At 49.8% G+C, this 27477-nt stretch overlaps 1 protein-coding gene across 2 annotated transcripts in view; it reads left to right on the top strand.

The window, feature by feature from the left end:
• Positions 1-27477, top strand: part of ZYG11B (zyg-11 family member B, cell cycle regulator) — a 148635-nt gene that overhangs the window by 106462 nt on the left and 14696 nt on the right. For both annotated transcript variants that reach the window (XM_063938894.1, XM_063938893.1), the window contains 3 exons: positions 168-215; positions 9539-9736; positions 26418-26470. In XM_063938894.1, the coding sequence (XP_063794964.1) occupies positions 168-215; positions 9539-9736; positions 26418-26470 (299 nt within the window). The remainder of the gene's footprint in view (positions 1-167; positions 216-9538; positions 9737-26417; positions 26471-27477) is intronic.

Genomic DNA, 27477 nt, shown 5'->3' on the forward strand with positions numbered 1-27477 from the left:
ATGGTGCCTGATTGAGCAATTAAAGTGTAGTTCCGTTCGGGCGCGCACAGCCGCCGGCGCTGACGGGCTGGTAACTAGTCCTGTATAAAATGCTATTTTGATGAATGATGTAGGACAGGAAAACATAGAGGACACTTCAGTTTATTTTATCTTTTATTCTTTTTCAGACTTTTCCGTCCGAGTCTTCCATCCAGCAGAAAGTTCTGGGGCTGTTGGTAAGAAACGTGACCTTTATCTATCTACTCGGCGCTTTATAGAGGATGATTAATCATTCAGTCCCTTCCCCAGAGACACTTAGGGGTACATTTACTAAGATGGGATGTTGCCCATAGCAACTAATCAGATTTTACTTCTCATTTATCTAAAAGATAATACCTGCAATCTGGTTGCTATGTTGAATAGAAATCCCTTCTTAGTAAATGTACCCCCAGTCTTCCCAATATCACAAGCCGGTACTTTGTAGCTGCATATCGGTAAAATGTTCCTGTAAGAGCTGCGGGAATCCAGCGCAATAACCGATCTGCGGCTGTACAGCGTGCTCATGAATGAGGAGTACTCAGCACTGTGCTGGATGAATGTGTGATTACTTCCGTGTGAGACAGATCCAGCACGGGGATTACACTGTGTTCCTGTTCTCTGAAGGGTCTGATCTACATGAGCAGCCAGTGATCTGGAAAGCTGCTGTACGGGGCGGTGTGTACTCAGCACTGTGCTGGATGAATGTGTGATTACTTCCGTGTGAGACCAGATCCAGCACGGGGATTACACTGTGTTCCTGTTCTCTGAAGGGTCTGATCTACATGAGCAGCCAGTGATCTGGAAAGCTGCTGTACGGGGCAGTGTGTACTCAGCACTGTGCTGGATGAATGTGTAATTACTTCCGTGTGAGACCAGATCCAGCACGGGGATTACACTGTGTTCCTGTTCTCTGAAGGGTCTGATCTACATGAGCAGCCAGTGATCTGGAAAGCTGCTGTACGGGGCAGTGTGTACTCAGCACTGTGCTGGATGAATGTGTGATTACTTCCGTGTGAGACCAGATCCAGCACGGGGATTACACTGTGTTCCTGTTCTCTGAAGGGTCTGATCTACATGAGCAGCCAGTGATCTGGAAAGCTGCTGTACGGGGCAGAGTGTACTCAGCACTGTGCTGGATGAATGTGTGATTACTTCCGTGTGAGACCAGATCCAGCACGGGGATTACACTGTGTTCCTGTTCTCTGAAGGGTCTGATGTACATGAGCAGCCAGTGATCTGGAAAGCTGCTGTACGGGGCGGTGTGTACTCGGCACTGTGCTGGATGAATGTGTGATTACTTCCGTGTCAGACCAGATCCAGCACGGGGATTACACTGTGTTCCTGTTCTCTGAAGGGTCTGATCTACATGAGCAGCCAGTGATCTGGAAAGCTGCTGTACGGGGCAGAGTGTACTCGGCACTGTGCTGGATGAATGTGTAATTACTTCCGTGTGAGACCAGATCCAGCACGGGGATTACACTGTGTTCCTGTTCTCTGAAGGGTCTGATCTACATGAGCAGCCAGTGATCTGGAAAGCTGCTGTACGGGGCAGTGTGTACTCAGCACTGTGCTGGATGAATGTGTAATTACTTCCGTGTGAGACCAGATCCAGCACGGGGATTACACTGTGTTCCTGTTCTCTGAAGGGTCTGATCTACATGAGCAGCCAGTGATCTGGAAAGCTGCTGTACGGGGCAGAGTGTACTCAGCACTGTGCTGGATGAATGTGTGATTACTTCCGTGTGAGACCAGATCCAGCACGGGGATTACACTGTGTTCCTGTTCTCTGAAGGGTCTGATCTACATGAGCAGCCAGTGATCTGGAAAGCTGCTGTACGGGGCGGTGTGTACTCAGCACTGTGCTGGATGAATGTGTGATTACTTCCGTGTGAGACCAGATCCAGCACGGGGATTACACTGTGTTCCTGTTCTCTGAAGGGTCTGATCTACATGAGCAGCCAGTGATCTGGAAAGCTGCTGTACGGGGCAGAGTGTACTCGGCACTGTGCTGGATGAATGTGTAATTACTTCCGTGTGAGACCAGATCCAGCACGGGGATTACACTGTGTTCCTGTTCTCTGAAGGGTCTGAACTACATGAGCAGCCAGTGATCTGGAAAGCTGCTGTACGGGGCAGAGTGTACTCAGCACTGTGCTGGATGAATGTGTGATTACTTCCGTGTGAGACCAGATCCAGCACGAGGATTACACTGTGTTCCTGTTCTCTGAAGGGTCTGATCTACATGAGCAGCCAGTGATCTGGAAAGCTGCTGTACGGGGCGGTGTGTACTCAGCACTGTGCTGGATGAATGTGTGATTACTTCCGTGTGAGACCAAATCCAGCACGGGGATTACACTGTGTTCCTGTTCTCTGCAGGGTCTGATCTACATGAGCAGCCAGTGATCTGGAAAGCTGCTGTACGGGGCGGTGTGTACTCGGCACTGTGCTGGATGAATGTGTGATTACTTCCGTGTCAGACCAGATCCAGCACGGGGATTACACTGTGTTCCTGTTCTCTGAAGGGTCTGATCTACATGAGCAGCCAGTGATCTGGAAAGCTGCTGTACGGGGCAGAGTGTACTCAGCACTGTGCTGGATGAATGTGTGATTACTTCCGTGTGAGACCAGATCCAGCACGGGGATTACACTGTGTTCCTGTTCTCTGAAGGGTCTGATCTACATGAGCAGCCAGTGATCTGGAAAGCTGCTGTACGGGGCAGAGTGTACTCAGCACTGTGCTGGATGAATGTGTAATTACTTCCGTGTGAGACCAGATCCAGCACGGGGATTACACTGTGTTCCTGTTCTCTGAAGGGTCTGATCTACATGAGCAGCCAGTGATCTGGAAAGCTGCTGTACGGGGCAGTGTGTACTCAGCACTGTGCTGGATGAATGTGTGATTACTTCCGTGTCAGACCAGATCCAGCACGGGGATTACACTGTGTTCCTGTTCTCTGAAGGGTCTGATCTACATGAGCAGCCAGTGATCTGGAAAGCTGCTGTACGGGGCAGAGTGTACTCAGCACTGTGCTGGATGAATGTGTGATTACTTCCGTGTGAGACCAGATCCAGCACGGGGATTACACTGTGTTCCTGTTCTCTGAAGGATCTGATCTACATGAGCAGCCAGTGATCTGGAAAGCTGCTGTACGGGGCAGTGTGTACTCAGCACTGTGCTGGATGAATGTGTGATTACTTCCGTGTGAGACCAGATCCAGCACGGGGATTACACTGTGTTCCTGTTCTCTGAAGGGTCTGATCTACATGAGCAGCCAGTGATCTGGAAAGCTGCTGTACGGGGCAGTGTGTACTCAGCACTGTGCTGGATGAATGTGTGATTACTTCCGTGTGAGACCAAATCCAGCACGGGGATTACACTGTGTTCCTGTTCTCTGAAGGGTCTGATCTACATGAGCAGCCAGTGATCTGGAAAGCTGCTGTACGGGGCAGAGTGTACTCAGCACTGTGCTGGATGAATGTGTGATTACTTCCGTGTGAGACCAGATCCAGCACGGGGATTACACTGTGTTCCTGTTCTCTGAAGGGTCTGATGTACATGAGCAGCCAGTGATCTGAAAAGCTGCTGTACGGGGCGGTGTGTACTCGGCACTGTGCTGGATGAATGTGTGATTACTTCCGTGTCAGACCAGATCCAGCACGGGGATTACACTGTGTTCCTGTTCTCTGAAGGGTCTGATCTACATGAGCAGCCAGTGATCTGGAAAGCTGCTGTACGGGGCAGAGTGTACTCGGCACTGTGCTGGATGAATGTGTAATTACTTCCGTGTGAGACCAGATCCAGCACGGGGATTACACTGTGTTCCTGTTCTCTGAAGGGTCTGATCTACATGAGCAGCCAGTGATCTGGAAAGCTGCTGTACGGGGCAGAGTGTACTCGGCACTGTGCTGGATGAATGTGTGATTACTTCCGTGTCAGACCAGATCCAGCACGGGGATTACACTGTGTTCCTGTTCTCTGAAGGGTCTGATCTACATGAGCAGCCAGTGATCTGGAAAGCTGCTGTACGGGGCAGTGTGTACTCAGCACTGTGCTGGATGAATGTGTAATTACTTCCGTGTGAGACCAGATCCAGCACGGGGATTACACTGTGTTCCTGTTCTCTGAAGGGTCTGATCTACATGAGCAGCCAGTGATCTGGAAAGCTGCTGTACGGGGCAGAGTGTACTCAGCACTGTGCTGGATGAATGTGTGATTACTTCCGTGTGAGACCAGATCCAGCACGGGGATTACACTGTGTTCCTGTTATCTGAAGGGTCTGATCTACATGAGCAGCCAGTGATCTGGAAAGCTGCTGTACGGGGCAGAGTGTACTCAGCACTGTGCTGGATGAATGTGTAATTACTTCCGTGTGAGACCAGATCCAGCACGGGGATTACACTGTGTTCCTGTTCTCTGAAGGGTCTGATCTACATGAGCAGCCAGTGATCTGGAAAGCTGCTGTACGGGGCAGAGTGTACTCAGCACTGTGCTGGATGAATGTGTGATTACTTCCGTGTCAGACCAGATCCAGCACGGGGATTACACTGTGTTCCTGTTCTCTGAAGGGTCTGATCTACATGAGCAGCCAGTGATCTGGAAAGCTGCTGTACGGGGCAGAGTGTACTCAGCACTGTGCTGGATGAATGTGTGATTACTTCCGTGTCAGACCAGATCCAGCACGGGGATTACACTGTGTTCCTGTTCTCTGAAGGGTCTGATCTACATGAGCAGCCAGTGATCTGGAAAGCTGCTGTACGGGGCAGTGTGTACTCAGCACTGTGCTGGATGAATGTGTGATTACTTCCGTGTGAGACCAGATCCAGCACGGGGATTACACTGTGTTCCTGTTCTCTGAAGGGTCTGATCTACATGAGCAGCCAGTGATCTGGAAAGCTGCTGTACGGGGCGGTGTGTACTCAGCACTGTGCTGGATGAATGTGTGATTACTTCCGTGTGAGACCAGATCCAGCACGGGGATTACACTGTGTTCCTGTTCTCTGAAGGGTCTGATCTACATGAGCAGCCAGTGATCTGGAAAGCTGCTGTACGGGGCAGAGTGTACTCGGCACTGTGCTGGATGAATGTGTAATTACTTCCGTGTGAGACCAGATCCAGCACGGGGATTACACTGTGTTCCTGTTCTCTGAAGGGTCTGATCTACATGAGCAGCCAGTGATCTGGAAAGCTGCTGTACGGGGCAGAGTGTACTCAGCACTGTGCTGGATGAATGTGTGATTACTTCCGTGTCAGACCAGATCCAGCACGGGGATTACACTGTGTTCCTGTTCTCTGCAGGGTCTGATCTACATGAGCAGCCAGTGATCTGGAAAGCTGCTGTACGGGGCAGAGTGTACTCAGCGCTGTGGATCACGTGTGTTATAGGATAATATAAGTGCCGCCTCGTGTGAACCTGCAGGAGATTGTACTAGTGACGGGTGGCAGGACCCGGATTACAGCACTGAGCAAGGCCAATCCGAATCACTTACCCCTGTCTGTATGACTGCTAGCAGTTATTGTGGGGGGGATTTCATGCCCGATCCTTGTACCCCGCTCACACTGCCTGCAGTTACCCAATGCGTATGGTCCTGTCTGCGGAATGCAGGATCCCGACAGCCAGAATCCCGGCGCTCAAAGTCTATTCCCATTGCGCTCGCCCCGCTGCCGGCATGTAGTTATCTGTATACTGAACCCCCGTCCGCCCCCTCCTGTCCCCTCTCACAGTAGCGCGGAAGGGCCGCGTCAGTCCCGTTTTAGCTTCTACACCCTCCAGTCACCTCCTTACATGATGATTTTCCAACTAAATCTTCAAATCTTTTCCCGCTTTTAATGTAACAATTTGCGACAGGTGAGAACTGTGTGAATGCCCCTAAGAAAATAATTATGCAATTAAATACCTTTCTAGAAAAGCGGGTATGTCCGTCCTTTGAGAGACCCGTTTTTGGAATTACCCCCTCGGCACACAAAGTGGACAACTAGATTAGGAGGTTTGCAATCCTCATAAGTAACATTACATTTACTAGCCGAGGTGCATTGGAGTGTGATCTTACCGTGTAACATATCCTACACCTAGACGTGCAAGATGAGGCGGCCATCTTGGGTGCAGTACATGGGTTACACTGGGCAGAAGAGACCATGCCTGAGAGATATGACATGTAATGGGAAGATAATAGGTAAGATAAATGATGCTTGCAGACCCAGGCATTACTCATCCTGCACAAGGGAGGACCAGGCGGGGCAGCCATCTTGGGTGCAGTACATAGGTTATACTGGGCAGAAGAGGTGATGACTGGAAGAGAGGGCACATGAAGCGAGATGCAGGATCCTTACATAATCATCAGACCCAGGCATTACTCATCCTGCACAAGGGAGGACCAGGCGGGGCAGCCATCTTGGGTGCAGTACATAGGTTATACTGGGCAGAAGAGGTGATGACTGGAAGAGAGGGCACATGAAGCGAGATGCAGGATCCTTACATAATCATCAGACCCAGGCATTACTCATCCTGCACAAGGGAGGACCAGGCGGGGCAGCCATCTTGGGTGCAGTACATGGGTTACACTGGGCAGAAGAGGTAATGACTGGAAGAGAGGGCACATGAAGCGAGATGCAGGATCCTTACATAATCATCAGACCCAGGCATTACTCATCCTGCACATGGGAGGACCAGGCGGGGCAGCCATCTTGGGTGCAGTACATAGGTTACACCGGGCAGAAGAGGTAATGACTGGAAGAGAGGGCACATGAAGCGAGATGCAGGATCCTTACATAATCATCAGACCCAGGCATTACTCATCCTGCACAAGGGAGGACCAGGCGGGGCAGCCATCTTGGGTGCAGTACATGGGTTACACTGGGCAGAAGAGGTAATGCCTGGAAGAGAGGGCACATGAAGCGAGATGCAGGATCCTTACATAATCATCAGACCCAGGCATTACTCTTCCTGCACAAGGGAGGACCAGGCGGGGCAGCCATCTTGGGTGCAGTACATGGGTTACACTGGGCAGAAGAGGTAATGCCTGGAAGAGAGGGCACATGAAGCGAGATGCAGGATCCTTACATAATCATCAGACCCAGGCATTATTCATCCTGCACAAGGGAGGACCAGGCGAGGCAGCCATCTTGGGTGCAGTACATGGGTTACACTGGGCAGAAGAGGTAATGCCTGGAAGAGAGGGCACATGAAGCGAGATGCAGGATCCTTACATAATCATCAGACCCAGGCACTGTTCATCCTGCACATGGGAGGACCAGGCGAGGCAGCCATCTTGGGTGCAGTACATAGGTTATACTGGGCAGAAGAGGTGATGACTGGAAGAGAGGGCACATGAAGCGAGATGCAGGATCCTTACATAATCAGACCCAGGCATTATTCATCCTGCACATGGGAGGACCAGGCGAGGCAGCCATCTTGGGTGCAGTACATAGGTTATACTGGGCAGAAGAGGTGATGACTGGAAGAGAGGGCACATGAAGCGAGATGCAGGATCCTTACATAATCATCAGACCCAGGCATTACTCATCCTGCACATGGGAGGACCAGGCGGGGCAGCCATCTTGGGTGCAGTACATGGGTTACACCGGGCAGAAGAGGTGATGCCTGGAAGAGAGGGCACATGAAGCGAGATGCAGGATCCTTACATAATCATCAGACCCAGGCACTGTTCATCCTGCACATGGGAGGACCAGGCGGGGCAGCCATCTTGGGTGCAGTACATGGGTTACACCGGGCAGAAGAGGTAATGCCTGGAAGAGAGGGCACATGAAGCGAGATGCAGGATCCTTACATAATCATCAGACCCAGGCATTACTCATCCTGCACATGGGAGGACCAGGCGGGGCAGCCATCTTGGGTGCAGTACATGGGTTACACTGGGCAGAAGAGGTAATGCCTGGAAGAGAGGGCACATAAAGCGAGATGCAGGATCCTTACATAATCATCAGACCCAGGCATTACTCATCCTGCACATAGGAGGACCAGGCGGGGCAGCCATCTTGGGTGCAGTACATGGGTTACACTGGGCAGAATAGGTAATGCCTGGAAGAGAGGGCACATGAAGCGAGATGCAGGATCCTTACATAATCATCAGACCCAGGCATTACTCATCCTGCACATGGGAGGACCAGGCGGGGCAGCCATCTTGGGTGCAGTACATGGGTTACACTGGGCAGAAGAGGTAATGCCTGGAAGAGAGGGCACATAAAGCGAGATGCAGGATCCTTACATAATCATTAGACCCAGGCACTGTTCATCCTGCACATGGGAGGACCAGGCAGGGCAGCCATCTTGGGTGCAGTACATAGGTTACACTGGGCAGAAGAGGTGATGACTGGAAGAGAGGGCACATGAAGCGAGATGCAGGATCCTTACATAATCATCAGACCCAGGCACTGTTCATCCTGCACATGGGAGGACCAGGCGGGGCAGCCATCTTGGGTGCAGTACATGGGTTACACTGGGCAGAAGAGGTAATGACTGGAAGAGAGGGCACATAAAGCGAGATACAGGATCCTTACATAATCATCAGACCCAGGCACTGTTCATCCTGCACATGGGAGGACCAGGCGGGGCAGCCATCTTGGGTGCAGTACATGGGTTACACTGGGCAGAAGAGGTAATGACTGGAAGAGAGGGCACATGAAGCGAGATGCAGGATCCTTACATAATCATCAGACCCAGGCATTACTCATCCTGCACATGGGAGGACCAGGCGGGGCAGCCATCTTGGGTGCAGTACATAGGTTATACTGGGCAGAAGAGGTGATGACTGGAAGAGAGGGCACATGAAGCGAGATGCAGGATCCTTACATAATCATCAGACCCAGGCATTATTCATCCTGCACATGGGAGGACCAGGCAGGGCAGCCATCTTGGGTGCAGTACATAGGTTACACTGGGCAGAAGAGGTAATGACTGGAAGAGAGGGCACATGAAGCGAGATGGAGGATCCTTACATAATCATCAGACCCAGGCATTACTCATCCTGCACATGGGAGGACCAGGCGGGGCAGCCATCTTGGGTGCAGTACATGGGTTACACCGGGCAGAAGAGGTAATGACTGGAAGAGAGGGCACATGAAGCGAGATGCAGGATCCTTACATAATCATCAGACCCAGGCATTACTCATCCTGCACATGGGAGGACCAGGCGGGGCAGCCATCTTGGGTGCAGTACATAGGTTACACTGGGCAGAAGAGGTGATGACTGGAAGAGAGGGCACATGAAGCGAGATGCAGGATCCTTACATAATCATCAGACCCAGGCATTACTCATCCTGCACATGGGAGGACCAGGCGGGGCAGCCATCTTGGGTGCAGTACATGGGTTACACTGGGCAGAAGAGGTGATGCCTGGAAGAGAGGGCACATGAAGCGAGATGCAGGATCCTTACATAATCATCAGACCCAGGCATTACTCTTCCTGCACATGGGAGGACCAGGCGGGGCATCTTGGGGTCACTGCATGGACTGTTCTAATCTCTGATTTGTAAGACTGAGTGTGTACCTTGTGCTCCTTGTAGAACAACATTGCGGAGGTGAAGGAGCTGCACTCGGAGCTGATGTGGAAGGATTTCATTGATCAGATCAGTAAGCTCCTGCACAGCGTGGAGGTGGAGGTCAGCTACTTTGCTGCAGGGATCGTCGCACACCTGGTGTCCCGGGGAGAGGAGACCTGGACTTTAAGCACAAGCTTGCGAGAGACTCTGCTGGAACAGTTGGTACGTCCAGCACAGCACTGTGTATTTTGTCAGGCTTGGCTTATATGGAGAGTAGCGCAATAGGTGACAGCGCTGACCTCTGACACTAAGGGGTTTATTTACTAAAGGTCGATTATCATCAATTTCAAATCAGTGACGATCGATCTACATCAATGTTTGGTTTCCAGGGCTAAAACACACATTTACTAACAGACCATTTCTGGTAGTCATTTAAAGATGTTAGTAAATGTGTGTGTTAGCCCTGGAAACTCCTCAATAAGAAATCCATAACAAAAATAAGAATTTACTTAACGATAATTCTATTTCTCGTAGTCCGTAGTGGATGCTGGGGACTCCGTCAGGACCATGGGGAATAGCGGCTCCGCAGGAGACAGGGCACAAAAGTAAAAGCTTTAGGATCAGGTGGTGTGCACTGGCTCCTCCCCCTATGACCCTCCTCCAAGCCTCAGTTAGGATACTGTGCCCGGACGAGCGTACACAATAAGGAAGGATTTTGAATCCCGGGTAAGGCTCATACCAGCCACACCAATCACACTGTACAACCTGTGATCTGAACCCAGTTAACAGCATGATAACAGAAGAGCCTCTGAAAAGATGGCTCAACAATAATAACCCGATTTTTGTAACAACAACTATGTACAAGTATTGCAGACAATCCGCACTTGGGATGGGCGCCCAGCATCCACTACGGACTACGAGAAATAGAATTATCGGTAAGTAAATTCTTATTTTCTCTGACGTCCTAAGTGGATGCTGGGGACTCCGTCAGGACCATGGGGATTATACCAAAGCTCCCAAACGGGCGGGAGAGTGCGGATGACTCTGCAGCACCGAATGAGAGAACTCCAGGTCCTCCTCAGCCAGGGTATCAAATTTGTAAAACTTTTCAACGTGTTTGCCCCTGACCAAGTAGCAGCTCGGCAAAGTTGTAAAGCCGAGACCCCTCGGGCAGCCGCCCAAGATAAGCCCACCTTCCTTGTGGAATGGGCATTTACATATTTTGGCTGTGGCAGGCCTGCCACAGAATGTGCAAGCTGAATTGTACTACACATCCAACTAGCAATCGTCTGCTTTGAAGCAAGAGCACCCAGTTTGTTGGGTGCATACAGGATAACAGCAAGTCAGTTTTCCTGACTCCAGCCGTCCTGGAAACCTATATTTTCAGGGCCCTGACCACATCTAGCAACTTGGAGTCCTCCAAGTCCCTAGTAGCCGCAGGTACCACAATAAGCTGGTTCGGGTGAAACACTGACACCACCTTAGGGAGAAACTGGGGACGAGTCCGCAGCTCTGCCCTGTCCGAATGGACAATCAGATATGGGCTTTTGTGAGACAAAGCCGCCAATTCTGACACTCGCCTGGCCGAGGCCAGGGCCAACAGCATGGTCACTTTCCATGTGAGATATTTCAAATCCACAGATTTGAGCGGTTTAAACCAATGTGATTTGAGGAATCCCAGAACTACGTTGAGATCCCACAGTGCCACTGGAGGCACAAAAAGGGGGTTGTATATGCAGTACTCCCTTGACAAACTTCTGGACTTCAGGAACTGAAGCCAATTCTTTTTGGAAGAAAATCGACAGGGCCGAAATTTGAACCTTAATGGACCCCAATTTGAGGCCCATAGACACTCCTGTTTGTAGGAAATGCAGGAATCGACCGAGTTGAAATTCCTCCGTGGGGGCCTTCCTGGCCTCACACCACGCAACATATCTTCGCCACATGTGGTGATAATGTTGTGCGGTCACCTCCTTCCTGGCTTTGACCAGGGTAGGAATGACCTCTTCCGGAATGCCTTTTTCTCTTAGGATCCGGCGTTCCACCGCCATGCCGTCAAACGCAGCCGCGGTAAGTCTTGGAAACAGACATGGTACTTGCTGAAGCAAGTCCCTTCTTAGCGGCAGAGGCCATGAGTCCTCTGTGAGCATTTCTTGAAGTTCCGGGTACCAAGTCCTTCTTGGCCAATCCGGAGCCACGGGTATAGTTCTTACTCCTCTACGTCTTATAATTCTCAGTACCTTGGGTATGAGAAGCAGAGGAGGGAACACATACACCGACTGGTACACCCACGGTGTTACCAGAACGTCCACAGCTATTGCCTGAGGGTCTCTTGACCTGGCGCAATACCTGTCCAGTTTTTTGTTCAGGCGGGACGCCATCATGTCCACCTTTGGTCTTTCCCAACGGTTCACAATCATGTGGAAGACTTCCCAATGAAGTCCCCACTTTCCCGGGTGGAGGTCGTGCCTGCTGAGGAAGTTTGCTTCCCAGTTGTCCACTCCCGGAATGAACACTGCTGACAGTGCTATCACATGATTTTCCGCCCAGCGAAGAATCCTTGCAGTTTCTGCCATTGCCCTCCTGCTTCTTGTGCCGCCCTGTCTGTTTACGTGGGCGACTGCCGTGATGTTGTCCCACTGGATCAATACCGGCTGACCTTGAAGCAGAGGTCTTGCTAAGCTTAGAGCATTGTAAATTGTCCTTAGCTCCAGTATATTTATGTGGAGAGAAGTCTCCAGACTTGATCACACTCCCTGGAAATTTTTTCCCTGTGTGACTGCTCCCCAGCCTCTCAGGCTGGCATCCGTGGTTACCAGGACCCAGTCCTGAATGCCGAATCTGCGGCCCTTTAGTAGATGAGCACTCTGCAGCCACCGCAGAAGAAACACCCTTGCCCTTGGAGACAGGGTTATCCGCTGATGCATCTGAAGATGCGATCCGGACCATTTTTCCAGCAGATCCCACTGAAAAGTTCTTGCGTGAAATCTGCCGAATGGAATCGCTTCGTAAGAAGCCACCATTTTTCCCAGGACCCTTGTGCAATGATGCACTGACACTTTTCCTGGTTTTAGGAGGTTCCTGACTAGCTCGGATAACTCCCTGGCTTTCTTCTCCGGGAGAAACACCATTTTCTGGACTGTGTCCAGAATCATCCCTAGGAACAGTAGACGTGTCGTCGGAAACAGCTGCAATTTTGGAATATTTAGAATCCACCCGTGCTATCGTAGAACTACTTGAGATAGTGCTACTCCGACCTCTAACTGTTCTCTGGACCTTACCCTTATCAGGAAAGCGTCCATATTTCTTTTAAGAAGAATCATCATTTCGGCCATTACCTTGGTAAAGACCCGGGGTGCCGTGGACAATCCAAACGGCAGCGTCTGAAACTGATAGTGACAGTTCTGTACCACGTACCTGAGGTACCCTTGGTGAGAAGGGCAAATTGGGACATGGAGGTAAGCATCCCTGATGTCCAGGGACACCATATAGTCCCCTTCTTCCTGGTTCGCTATCACTGCTCTGAGTGACTCCATCTTGATTTGAACCTTTGTATGTAAGTGTTCAAATATTTTAGATTTAGAATAGGTCTCACCGAGCCATCTGGCTTCAGTACCACAATATAGTGTGGAATAATACCCCTTTCCTTGTTGTAGGAGGGGTACTTTGATTATCACCTGCTGGGAATACAGCTTGTGAATTGTTTCCAATACTGCCTTCCTGTCGGAGGGAGACGTTGGTAAAGCAAACTTCAGGAACCTGCGAGGGAGAGACGTCTCGAATTTCCAATCTGTACCCCTGGGATACTACTTGTAGGATCCAGGGGTCCACTTGCGAGTGAGCCCACTGCGTGCTGAAACTCTTGAGACGACCCCCCACCGCACCTGTTTGTACGGCCCCAGCGTCATGCTGAGGACTTGGCAGAAGCGGTGGAGGGCTTCTGTTCCTGGGAATGGGCTGCCTGCTGCAGTCTTCTTCCCTTTCCTCTATCCCTGGGCAGATATGACTGGCCTTCAGATATGGACATCGCACTTACTCTTGATGCCAGAGTGCAAATATCCCTCTGTGCATCTCGCATATATAGAAATGCATCCTTTAAATGCTCTATAGTCAATAAAATACTGTCCCTGTCAAGGGTATCAATATTTTCAGTCAGGGAATCCGACCATGCCAACCCAGCACTGCACATCCAGGCTGAGGTGATCGCTGGTCGCAGTATAACACCAGTATGTGTGTATATACTGTTTAGGATATTTTCCAGCCTCCTATCAGTTGGCTCTTTGAGGGCGGCCGTATCTGGAGACGGTAACGCCACTTGTTTTGATAAGCGTGTGAGCGCCTTATCCACCCTAAGGGATGTTTCCCAACGCGCCATAACTTCTGGCGGGAAAGGGTATACCGCCAATAATTTTCTATCGGGGGAAACCCACGCATCATCACACACTTCATTTAATTTATCTGATTCAGGAAAAACCACATGTAGTTTTTTCACACTCCACATAATACCCTTCTTGTGGTACTTGTAGTATCAGAAATATGTAACATCTCCTTCATTGCCCTTAACAAGTAACGTGTGGCCCTAAAGGAAAATACGTTTGTTTCTTCACCGTCGACACTGGAGTCAGTGTCCCTGTCTGTGTCTGTGTCGACCGACTGAGGTAAATGGGCGTTTTAAAGCCCCTGACGGTGTTTGAGACGCCTGGACAGGTACTAATTTGTTTGCCGGCCGTCTCATGTCGTCAACCGACCTTGCAGCGTGTTGACATTATCACGTAATTCCCTAAATACGCCATCCATTCCGGTGTCGACTCCCTAGAGAGTGACATCACCATTACAGGCAATTGCTCCGCCTCCTCACCAACATCGTCCTCATACATGTCGACACACACGTACCGACACCCAGCACACACACAGGGAATGCTCTGATAGAGGACAGGACCCCACTAGCCCTTTGGGGAGACAGAGGGAGAGTTTGCCAGCACACACCAAAACGCTATAATTATACAGGGACAACCTTTATATAAGTGTTTTCCCCTTATAGCATCTTAATATATAATCATATCGCCAAATAAGTGCCCCCCCCCTCTCTGTTTTAACCCTGTTTCTGTAGTGCAGTGCAGGGGAGAGCCTGGGAGTCTTCCAACCAGCAGTTGTGTGAGGGAAAATGGCGCTGTGTGCTGAGGAGAATAGGCCCCGCCCCCTTTTCGGCGGGCTTCTTCTCCCGTTTTTCTGACAACCTGGCAGGGGTTAAATACATCCATATAGCCCCAGAGGCTATATGTGATGTATTTTTAGCCAGTATAGGTATTTTCATTGCTGCCCAGGGCGCCCCCCCCAGCGCCCTGCACCCTCAGTGACCGTTGGTGTGAAGTGTGCTGAGAGCAATGGCGCACAGCTGCAGTGCTGTGCGCTACCTCATGAAGACTGAGAAGTCTTCAGCCGCCGATTTCTGGACCTCTTCTCTCTTCAGCATCTGCAAGGGGGTCGGCGGCGCGGCTCCGGTGACCCATCCAGGCTGTACCTGTGATCGTCCCTCTGGAGCTAGTGTCCAGTAGCCTAAGAAGCAAATCCATCCTGCACGCAGGTGAGTTCACTTCTTCTCCCCTAAGTCCCTCGTTGCAGTGAGCCTGTTGCCAGCAGGACTCACTGAAAATAAAAAACCTAATAAAACTTTTACTCTAAGCAGCTCTTTAGGAGAGCCACCTAGATTGCACCCTTCTCGGCCGGGCACAAAAACCTAACTGAGGCTTGGAGGAGGGTCATAGGGGGAGGAGCCAGTGCACACCACCTGATCCTAAAGCTTTTACTTTTGTGCCCTGTCTCCTGCGGAGCCGCTATTCCCCATGGTCCTGACGGAGTCCCCAGCATCCACTTAGGACGTCAGAGAAATAAACCTTTAGTAAAGATAACTCAGATCCCAGTATTTCCGCTGTATTGTAGTCGGATACACAGTCCGGTCTTCTGCCGTTCCTGGTACAGAATCCAGTTGGCCGTCTTTTTGTAGACCTTGGTCTGCAGGCCGTATGGCGGGGGTCTTTCAGTAGGCCTAAACCCAAACAAATGCGAGCGTCTAAGTAAAGGAGGGCGACCTGTAAGTAATGTGGCTGCAGAATTTGCTGTTGGAGCTGCAGCTGAAGGTTACTCAGACCGGTGCTGCAGTCACTCATTCAGATAATTGGGATGCCTAGTGGCGCCTGTCTCCATGTGCAAGAGCCAGCGCTAAACTCTATGTAAATGCAATTTATTTTATACATGGTTAAGTCCTTTTCCGTCAGACCAGTGGGAGACATTGGGGATAGAGGGACTCAGCTGGAGTTTGGGCACTTTTTTTAAATGTTTCCTAATAGTCTAAGCACCTCCCCCCTTATACCCCACAGCATGCTGGGTTACTTACGTTATTTTCAAACTAAGCTCTAAAGGACAGAACAATGAGGAACCCAATGGGAGCAGAACAACGAAGGGTCTCCAAAAACATAACTGTTTTACTCTAAGCCATTGCACAAAGAGAACAAGAACGTAAAGGGCGGGATATAGTGTCCCTCATTGCACAAAGAGAACAAGAACGTAAAGGGCGGGATCTAGTGTCCCCATTGCACAAAGAGAACAAGAACGTAAAGGGCGGGATCTAGTGTCCTCATTGCACAAAGAGAACAAGAACGTAAATGGCGGGATCTAGTGTCCTCATTGCGCAAAGAGAACAAGAACGTAAAGGGCGGGATCTAGTGTCCCCATTGCACAAAGAGAACAAGAACGTAAAGGGCGGGATCTAGTGTCCCCATTGCACAAAGAGAACAAGAACGTAAAGGGTGGGATCTAGTGTCCCCATTGCACAAAGAGAACAAGAACGTAAAGGGCGGGATCTAGTGTCCCTCATTGCACAAAGAGAACAAGAACGTAAAGGGCGGGATCTAGTGTCCCCATTGCACAAAGAGAACAAGAACGTAAAGGGCGGGATCTAGTGTCCTCATTGCACAAAGAGAACAAGAACGTAAAGGGCGGGATCTAGTGTCCTCATTGCACAAAGAGAACAAGAACGTAAAGGGCGGGATCTAGTGTCCCCATTGCACAAAGAGAACAAGAACGTAAAGGGTGGGATCTAGTGTCCCCATTGCACAAAGAGAACAAGAACGTAAAGGGCGGGATCTAGTGTCCCTCATTGCACAAAGAGAACAAGAACGTTAAGGGCGGGATCTAGTGTCCCTCATTGCACAAAGAGAACAAGAACGTAAAGGGCGGGATCTAGTGTCCCTCATTGCACAAAGAGACAAGAACGTAAAGGGCGGGATCTAGTGTCCCTCATTGCACAAAGAGAACAAGAATGTAAAGGGCGGGATCTAGTGTCCCTCATTGCACAAAGAGAACAAGAACGTAAAGGGCGGGATCTAGTGTCCCTCATTGCACAAAGAGAACAAGAACGTAAAGGGCGGGATCTAGTGTCCCTCATTGTACAAAGAGAACAAGAACGTAAAGGGCGGGATCTAGTGTCCCTCATTGCACAAAGAGACAAGAACGTAAAGGGCGGGATCTAGTATCCCTCATTGCACAAAGAGACAAGAACGTAAGGGGCGGGATCTAGTGTCCCCATTGCACAAAGAGAACAAGAACGTAAAGGGCGGGATCTAGTGTCCCTCATTGCACAAAGAGAACAAGAACGTAAAGGGCGGGATCTAGTGTCCCTCATTGCACAAAGAGACAAGAACGTAAAGGGCGGGATCTAGTATCCCTCATTGCACAAAGAGAACAAGAACGTAAAGGGCGGGATATAGTATCCCTCATTGCACAAAGAGAACAAGAACGTAAAGGGAAGGATCTAGTGTTCCCATTGCACAAAGAGAACAAGAATGTAAAGGGCGGGATCTAGTGTCCCTCATTGCACAAAGAGACAAGAACGTAAAGGGCGGGATCTAGTATCCCTCATTGCACAAAGAGAACAAGAACGTAAAGGGCGGGATATAGTATCCCTCATTGCACAAAGAGAACAAGAACGTAAAGGGAGGGATCTAGTGTTCCCATTGCACAAAGAGAACAAGAATGTAAAGGGCGGGATCTAGTGTCCCTCATTGCACAAAGAGAACAAGAATGTAAAGGGCGGGATCTAGTGTCCCTCATTGCACAAAGAGAACAAGAATGTAAAGGGCGGGATCTAGTGTCCCCATTGCACAAAGAGAACAAGAACGTAAAGGGCGGGATCTAGTGTCCCCATTGCACAAAGAGAACAAGAACGTAAAGGGCGGGATCTAGTGTCCTCATTGCACAAAGAGAACAAGAACGTAAAGGGCGGGATCTAGTGTCCCCATTGCACAAAGAGAACAAGAACGTAAAGGGCGGGATCTAGTGTCCTCATTGCGCAAAGAGAACAAGAACGTAAAGGGCGGGATCTAGTGTCCTCATTGCGCAAAGAGAACAAGAACGTAAAGGGCGGGATCTAGTGTCCCCATTGCACAAAGAGAACAAGAACGTAAAGGGCGGGATCTAGTGTCCCCATTGCACAAAGAGAACAAGAACGTAAAGGGCGGGATCTAGTGTCCCCATTGCACAAAGAGAACAAGAACGTAAAGGGCGGGATCTAGTGTCCCCATTGCACAAAGAGAACAAGAACGTAAAGGGCGGGATCTAGTGTCCTCATTGCACAAAGAGAACAAGAACGTAAAGGGCGGGATCTAGTGTCCCCATTGCACAAAGAGAACAAGAACGTAAAGGGCGGGATCTAGTGTCCTCATTGCACAAAGAGAACAAGAACGTAAAGGGCGGGATCTAGTGTCCCCATTGCACAAAGAGAACAAGAACGTAAAGGGCGGGATCTAGTGTCCCTCATTGCACAAAGAGAACAAGAACGTAAAGGGCGGGATCTAGTGTCCCTCATTGCACAAAGAGAACAAGAACGTAAAGGGCGGGATCTAGTGTCCCTCATTGCACAAAGAGACAAGAACGTAAGGGGCGGGATCTAGTGTCCCTCATTGCACAAAGAGAACAAGAACGTAAAGGGCGGGATCTAGTGTCCCTCATTGCACATAGAGAACAAGAACGTAAGGGGCGGGATCTAGTGTCCCCATTGCACAAAGAGAACAAGAACGTAAAGGGCGGGATCTAGTGTCCCTCATTGCACAAAGAGACAAGAACGTAAAGGGCGGGATCTAGTATCCCTCATTGCACAAAGAGAACAAGAACGTAAAGGGCGGGATATAGTATCCCTCATTGCACAAAGAGAACAAGAACGTAAAGGGCGGGATCTAGTGTTCCCATTGCACAAAGAGAACAAGAATGTAAAGGGCGGGATCTAGTGTCCCTCATTGCACAAAGAGAACAAGAATGTAAAGGGCGGGATCTAGTGTCCCCATTGCACAAAGAGAACAAGAACGTAAAGGGTGGGATCTAGTGTCCCTCATTGCACATAGAGAACAAGAACGTAAGGGGCGGGATCTAGTGTCCCCATTGCACAAAGAGAACAAGAACGTAAAGGGCGGGATCTAGTGTCCCTCATTGCACAAAGAGAATAAGAACGTAAAGGGCGGGATCTAGTGTCCCTCATTGCACAAAGAGACAAGAACGTAAAGGGCGGGATCTAGTATCCCTCATTGCACAAAGAGAACAAGAACGTAAAGGGCGGGATATAGTATCCCTCATTGCACAAAGAGAACAAGAACGTAAAGGGCGGGATCTAGTGTTCCCATTGCACAAAGAGAACAAGAACGTAAAGGGCGGGATCTAGTGTCCCTCATTGCACAAAGAGACAAGAACGTAAGGGGCGGGATCTAGTGTCCCTCATTGCACAAAGAGAACAAGAACGTAAAGGGCGGGATCTAGTGTCCCTCATTGCACATAGAGAACAAGAACGTAAGGGGCGGGATCTAGTGTCCCCATTGCACAAAAAGAACAAGAACGTAAAGGGCGGGATCTAGTGTCCCTCATTGCACAAAGAGAATAAGAACGTAAAGGGCGGGATCTAGTGTCCCTCATTGCACAAAGAGACAAGAACGTAAAGGGCGGGATCTAGTATCCCTCATTGCACAAAGAGAACAAGAACGTAAAGGGCGGGATATAGTATCCCTCATTGCACAAAGAGAACAAGAACGTAAAGGGCGGGATCTAGTGTTCCCATTGCACAAAGAGAACAAGAATGTAAAGGGCGGGATCTAGTGTCCCTCATTGCACAAAGAGAACAAGAATGTAAAGGGCGGGATCTAGTGTCCCCATTGCACAAAGAGAACAAGAACGTAAAGGGTGGGATCTAGTGTCCCCATTGCACAAAGAGAACAAGAACGTAAAGGGCGGGATCTAGTGTCCCCATTGCACAAAGAGAACAAGAACGTAAAGGGCGGGATCTAGTGTCCCTCATTGCACAAAGAGAACAAGAACGTAAAGGGCGGGATCTAGTGTCCCTCATTGCACAAAGAGAACAAGAACGTAAAGGGCGGGATCTAGTGTCCCTCATTGCACAAAGAGAACAAGAACGTAAAGGGCGGGATCTAGTGTCCCTCATTGCACAAAGAGAACAAGAACGTAAGGGGCGGGATCTAGTGTCCCCATTGCACAAAGAGAACAAGAACGTAAAGGGCGGGATCTAGTGTCCCTCATTGCACAAAGAGAACAAGAACGTAAAGGGCGGGATATAGTGTCCCTCATTGCACAAAGAGAACAAGAACGTAAAGGGCGGGATCTAGTGTCCCTCATTGCACAAAGAGAACAAGAACGTAAAGGGCGGGATCTAGTGTCCCTCATTGCACAAAGAGAACAAGAACGTAAAGGGCGGGATCTTGTGTCCCTCATTACACAAAGAGACAAGAACGTAAAGGGCGGGATCTAGTGTCCCCATTGCACAAAGAGAACAAGAACGTAAAGGGTGGGATCTAGTGTCCCCATTGCACAAAGAGAACAGGAACGTAAAGGGCGGGATCTAGTGTCCCTCATTGCACAAAGAGAACAAGAACGTAAAGGGCTGGATCTCTAGTGTCCCTCATTGCACAAAGAGAACAAGAACGTAAAGGGCGGGATCTAGTGCCCTCATTGCACAAAGAGAACAAGAACGTAAAGGGCGGGATCTAGTGTCCTCATTGCACAAAGAGAACAAGAACGTAAAGGGTGGGATCTGGTGTCCCTCATTGCACAAAGAGAACAAGAACGTAAGGGGCGGGATCTAGTGTCCCTCATTGCACAAAGAGAACAAGAACGTAAAGGGCGGGATCTAGTGTCCCTCATTGCACAAAGAGAACAAAAACGTAAAGGGCGGGATCTAGTGTCCCTCATTGCACAAAGAGAACAAGAACGTAAAGGGCGGGATATAGTGTCCCCATTGCACAAAGAGACAAGAACGTAAAGGGCGGGATCTAGTGTCCCTCATTGCACAAAGAGAACAAAAACGTAAAGGGCGGGATCTAGTGTCCCTCATTGCACAAAGGGCGGGATCTAGTGTTCCCATTGCACAAAGAGACAAGAACGTAAAGGGCGGGATCTAGTGTCCCTCATTGCACAAAGGGCGGGATCTAGTGTCCCTCATTGCACAAAGAGAACAAGAACGTAAAGGGCGGGATCTAGTGTCCCTCATTGCACAAAGAGAACAAAAACGTAAAGGGCGGGATCTAGTGTCCCTCATTGCACAAAGGGCGGGATCTAGTGTTCCCATTGCACAAAGAGACAAGAACGTAAAGGGCGGGATCTAGTGTCCCTCATTGCACAAAGAGAACAAGAACGTAAAGGGTGGGATCTAGTGTCCCCATTGCACAAAGAGAACAAGAACGTAAAGGGCGGGATCTAGTGTCCCCATTGCACAAAGAGAACAAGAACGTAAAGGGTGGGATCTAGTGTCCCTCATTGCACAAAGAGAACAAGAACGTAAAGGGTGGGATCTAGTGTCCCTCATTGCACAAAGGGCGGGATCTAGTGTTCCCATTGCACAAAGAGACAAGAACGTAAAGGGTGGGATCTAGTGTCCCTCATTGCACAAAGAGAACAAGAACGTAAAGGGTGGGATCTAGTGTCCCCATTGCACAAAGAGAACAAGAACGTAAAGGGTGGGATCTAGTGTCCCCATTGCACAAAGAGAACAAGAACGTAAAGGGTGGGATCTAGTGTCCCCATTGCACAAAGAGAACAAGAACGTAAAGGGTGGGATCTAGTGTCCCCATTGCACAAAGAGAACAAGAACGTAAAGGGCGGGATCTAGTGTCCCTCATTGCACAAAGAGAATAAGAACGTAAAGGGCGGGATCTAGTATCCCTCATTGCACAAAGAGAACAAGAACGTAAAGGGCGGGATATAGTATCCCTCATTGCACAAAGAGAACAAGAACGTAAAGGGCGGGATCTAGTGTTCCCATTGCACAAAGAGAACAAGAATGTAAAGGGCGGGATCTAGTGTCCCTCATTGCACAAAGAGAACAAGAATGTAAAGGGCGGGATCTAGTGTCCCCATTGCACAAAGAGAACAAGAACGTAAAGGGTGGGATCTAGTGTCCCCATTGCACAAAGAGAACAAGAACGTAAAGGGCGGGATCTAGTGTCCCCATTGCACAAAGAGAACAAGAACGTAAAGGGCGGGATCTAGTGTCCCTCATTGCACAAAGAGAACAAGAACGTAAAGGGCGGGATCTAGTGTCCCTCATTGCACAAAGAGAACAAGAACGTAAAGGGCGGGATCTAGTGTCCCTCATTGCACAAAGAGAACAAGAACGTAAAGGGCGGGATCTAGTGTCCCTCATTGCACAAAGAGAACAAGAACGTAAGGGGCGGGATCTAGTGTCCCCATTGCACAAAGAGAACAAGAACGTAAAGGGCGGGATCTAGTGTCCCTCATTGCACAAAGAGAACAAGAACGTAAAGGGCGGGATATAGTGTCCCTCATTGCACAAAGAGAACAAGAACGTAAAGGGCGGGATCTAGTGTCCCCATTGCACAAAGAGAACAAGAACGTAAAGGGCGGGATCTAGTGTCCCCATTGCACAAAGAGAACAAGAACGTAAAGGGCGGGATCTAGTGTCCCTCATTGCACAAAGAGAACAAGAACGTAAAGGGCTGGATCTCTAGTGTCCCTCATTGCACAAAGAGAACAAGAACGTAAAGGGTGGGATCTAGTGTCCCCATTGCACAAAGAGAACAAGAACGTAAAGGGCGGGATCTAGTGCCCTCATTGCACAAAGAGAACAAGAACGTAAAGGGCGGGATCTAGTGTCCCTCATTGCACAAAGAGAACAAGAACGTAAAGGGCGGGATCTAGTGTCCTCATTGCACAAAGAGAACAAGAACGTAAAGGGTGGGATCTGGTGTCCCTCATTGCACAAAGAGAACAAGAACGTAAGGGGCGGGATCTAGTGTCCCCATTGCACAAAGAGAACAAGAACGTAAAGGGCGGGATCTAGTGTCCCTCATTGCACAAAGAGAACAAGAACGTAAAGGGTGGGATCTAGTGTCCCCATTGCACAAAGAGAACAAGAACGTAAAGGGTGGGATCTAGTGTCCCCATTGCACAAAGAGAACAAGAACGTAAAGGGCGGGATCTAGTGTCCCCATTGCACAAAGAGAACAAGAACGTAAAGGGTGGGATCTAGTGTCCCTCATTGCACAAAGAGAACAAGAACGTAAAGGGTGGGATCTAGTGTCCCTCATTGCACAAAGGGCGGGATCTAGTGTTCCCATTGCACAAAGAGACAAGAACGTAAAGGGTGGGATCTAGTGCCCCCATTGCACAAAGAGAACAAGAACGTAAAGGGTGGGATCTAGTGTCCCCATTGCACAAAGAGAACAAGAACGTAAAGGGTGGGATCTAGTGTCCCCATTGCACAAAGAGAACAAGAACGTAAAGGGCGGGATCTAGTGTCCCCATTGGACATACAGGAAGCGCACATCTGGAGTGGAGCACATATCTTGTTGTCCACTCGTCTGGTGTGCAGTCCAGTGCCAGCTCCTGGTGCCCGATGGCGCTGGTGTGTCGGGCCTGCGCCTAGTTCTCTGCCCCTGGAGGCAGTCTCTTGTTGTACGTGGAACCTCGCACATCCGCGGCAGCTGTGTAAATGCCGGTCAGGCTGGCACAGGTAAAAATAATCCAGATGCCATCAGCCTTTGACAATGCGCCCAACTCTGGCAGGCTTTTCAGACAAGTGAGTTGTCCCAGCGGGCTGTGGGGTATATTGGGGGGGAGGTTAGATTTGTAATGGTTAAACTCCAGCTGAGCTCTGTATACCTGGAGCCCCTATGGGTGAAAGAGAAAATGCCATTCCGGATAGTCCAGGGAGACTGGGTGGCAGCTGTCATTCTAATCACAACACAGAGGGGTCTTTTCTTTATTATCAATCTTCAAATATTTCAAGTATCTAATACTGCTGATCTTCTGTGTGATGTGGGAATGTGGATCCACTATGCTGGTCTTCTGTGTGATGTGAGAATGTGGATCCACTATGCTGGTCTTCTGTGTGGTGTGGGAATGTGGATCCACTATGCTGGTCTTCTGTGTGATGTGAGAATGTGGATCCACTATGCTGGTCTTCTGTGTGGTGTGGGAATGTGGATCCACTATGCTGGTCTTCTGTGTGGTGTGGGAATGTGGATCCACTATGCTGGTCTTCTGTGTGATGTGAGAATGTGGATCCACTATGCTGGTCTTCTGTGTGATGTGAGAATGTGGATCCGATATGCTGGTCTTCTGTGTGGTGTGGGAAGGTGGATCTACTATGCTGGTCTTCTGTGTGGTGTGGGAATGTGGATCCACTATGCTGGTCTTCTGTGTGGTGTGGGAATGTCCAGATATGCTGGTCTTCTGTGTGGTGTGGGAAGGTGGATCCACTATGCTGGTCTTCTGTGTGATGTGAGAATGTGGATCCACTATGCTGGTCTTGTGTGGTGTGGGAATGTGGATCCAGACATGCTGGTCTTCTGTGTGGTGTGAGAATGTGGATCCAGATATGCTGGTCTTCTGTGTGATGTGGGAATGTGGATCCACTATGCTGGTCTTCTGTGTGGTGTCAGAATGTGGATCCAGATATGCTGGTCTTCTGTGTGATGTGGGAATGTGGATCCACTATGCTGGTCTTCTGTGTGGTGTCGGAATGTGGATCCACTATGCTGGTCTTCTGTGTGGTGTCGGAATGTGGATCCACTATGCTGGTCTTCTGTGTGATGTGGGAATGTGGATCCACTATGCTGGTCTTCTGTGTGGTGTTGGAATGTGGATCCAGATATGTTGGTCTTCTGTGTGGTGTGGGAATGTGGATCCACTATGCTGGTCTTCTGTGTGATGTGAGAATGTGGATCCACTATGCTGGTCTTCTGTGTGATGTGAGAATGTGGATCCACTATGCTGGTCTTCTGTGTGGTGTGAGAATGTGGATCCGATATGCTGGTCTTCTGTGTGGTGTGGGAAGGTGGATCCACTATGCTGGTCTTCTGTGTGGTGTGGGAAGGTGGATCCACTATGCTGGTCTTCTGTGTGATGTGGGAATGTGGATCCACTATGCTGGTCTTCTGTGTGGTGTGATAATGTGGATCCACTATGCTGGTCTTCTGTGTGATGTGAGAATGTGGATCCACTATGCTGGTCTTCTGTGTGGTGTCGGAATGTGGATCAATATGCTGGTCTTCTGTGTGATGTGGGAATGTGGATCCACTATGCTGGTCTTCTGTGTGATGTGGGAATGTGGATCCACTATGCTGGTCTTCTGTGTGGTGTGGGAATGTGGATCCAGATATGCTGGTCTTCTGTGTGGTGTGGGAATGTGGATCCAGATATGCTGGTCTTCTGTGTGGTGTGGGAATGTGGATCCACTATGCTGGTCTTCTGTGTGGTGTGGGAATGTGGATCCAGATATGCTGGTCTTCTGTGTGATGTGAGAATGTGGATCCAGATATGCTGGTCTTCTGTGTGGTGTGGGAATGTGGATCCACTATGCTGGTCTTCTGTGTGCTGTGGGAATGTGGATCCACTATGCTGGTCTTCTGTGTGATGTGGGAATGTGGATCCACTATGCTGGTCTTCTGTGTGATGTGGGAATGTGGATCCACTATGCTGGTCTTCTGTGTGGTGTCGGAATGTGGATCCAGATATGCTGGTCTTCTGTGTGGTGTCGGAATGTGGATCCAGATATGCTGGTCTTCTGTGTGGTGTCGGAATGTGGATCCAGATATGCTGGTCTTCTGTGTGGTGTGGGAATGTGGATCCAGATATGCTGGTCTTCTGTGTGGTGTGGGAATGTGGATCCAGATATGCTGGTCTTCTGTGGTGTGGGAATGTGGATCCACTATGCTGGTCTTCTGTGTGCTGTGGGAATGTGGATCCACTATGCTGGTCTTCTGTGTGATGTGGGAATGTGGATCCACTATGCTGGTCTTCTGTGTGATGTGGGAATGTGGATCCACTATGCTGGTCTTCTGTGTGGTGTGGGAATGTGGATCCAGATATGCTGGTCTTCTGTGTGGTGTGGGAATGTGGATCCAGATATGCTGGTCTTCTGTGTGGTGTGGGAATGTGGATCCAGATATGCTGGTCTTCTGTGTGGTGTGGGAATGTGGATCCAGATATGCTGGTCTTCTGTGTGGTGTGGGAATGTGGATCCACTATGCTGGTCTTCTGTGTGGTGTGGGAATGTGAATCCACTATGCTGGTCGTCCAGATATGAGGAACGTCCGTTGTGGTTCCCTAAACCAGCTAGGCCAGGGGTGTATAGTCTATGCATCATTTGATTGGCCGTGACTCCTGTCCAATCATACGATCAGACATCACAAACCATACACGCCTACAGGGAAGCTAAATTGAGCCAACATTGGCTCTCTGCTCATTATGGTGACGGTCCGGCTGCTAAGAGGGAACCATGAGGACCGTTTAATGAAGGGCTGCGAGGAAGGGGCCAGACCAGCTTATGGGTCTTTACGGCTAGAATATGTAGATTTCCATTACTCTGACTTCTCTCTCCTGTTTGCAGCATTCTGCCATACTCAGCTGGCCAACCCCGGAGTGTGAGATGGTGGCGTACAGGTGAGCAGCGCCCTGGCTTTGTGGTCTCTCCGTCAGATGTTGCAGGACAAGCCTCAGCTACAGGATTGTTTGTTAGAACGAGTAACTGTATATTTTCTGCATGGGCATATAGTGATCCGGCATCTACCTGCGTGTTACAGGTGCGTCCTGCGCTGTAACGCTCGGGGACAGTATTGGTGATGCAGCAGGAGTGTAACGCGCAGTGACGGTATTGGTGATGTAGCAGGAGTGTAACGCGTAGTGATGGTATTGGTGATGTATCAGGAGTGTAACGTGCAGTGACGGTATTGGTGATGTATCAGGAGTGTAACGCGCGGGGACGGTATTGGTGATGTAGCAGGAGTGTAACGCGCGGGGACGGTATTGGTGATGTAGCAGGAGTGTAACGCGCGGGGACGGTGTTGGTGATGCAGCAGGAGTGTAACGCGCAGTGACGGTATTGGTGATGTATCAGGAGTGTAACGCGCGGGGACGGTATTGGTGATGTAGCAGGAGTGTAACGCGTAGTGATGGTATTGGTGATGTATCAGGAGTGTAACGCGCAGTGACGGTATTGGTGATGTATCAGGAGTGTAACGCGCGGGGACGGTATTGGTGATGTAGCAGGAGTGTAATGCGCGGGGACGGTATTGGTGATGCAGCAGGAGTGTAACGCGTAGTGACGGTATTGGTGATGTAGCAGGAGCGTAACGCGTAGTGACGGTATTGGTGATGTAGCAGGAGCGTAACGCGCAGTGATGGTATTGGTGATGTAGCAGGAGGGTAACGCGTGGGGACGGTATTGGTGATGTAGCAGGAGTGTAACGCGTAGTGACGGTATTGGTGATGCAGCAGGAGTGTAACGTGTGGGGATGGTATTGGTGATGTAGCAGGAGTGTAACGTGCGGGGATGGTGTTGGTGATGTAGCAGGAGTGTAACGTGCGGGGATGGTGTTGGTGATGTAGCAGGAGTGTAACGTGTGGGGATGGTATTGGTGATGTAGCAGGAGTGTAACGTGCGGGGATGG

The sequence above is a fragment of the Pseudophryne corroboree genome, chromosome 9 (assembly GCF_028390025.1).
Source record: "Pseudophryne corroboree isolate aPseCor3 chromosome 9, aPseCor3.hap2, whole genome shotgun sequence".
In the NCBI taxonomy this organism is placed as follows: domain Eukaryota; kingdom Metazoa; phylum Chordata; class Amphibia; order Anura; family Myobatrachidae; genus Pseudophryne; species Pseudophryne corroboree.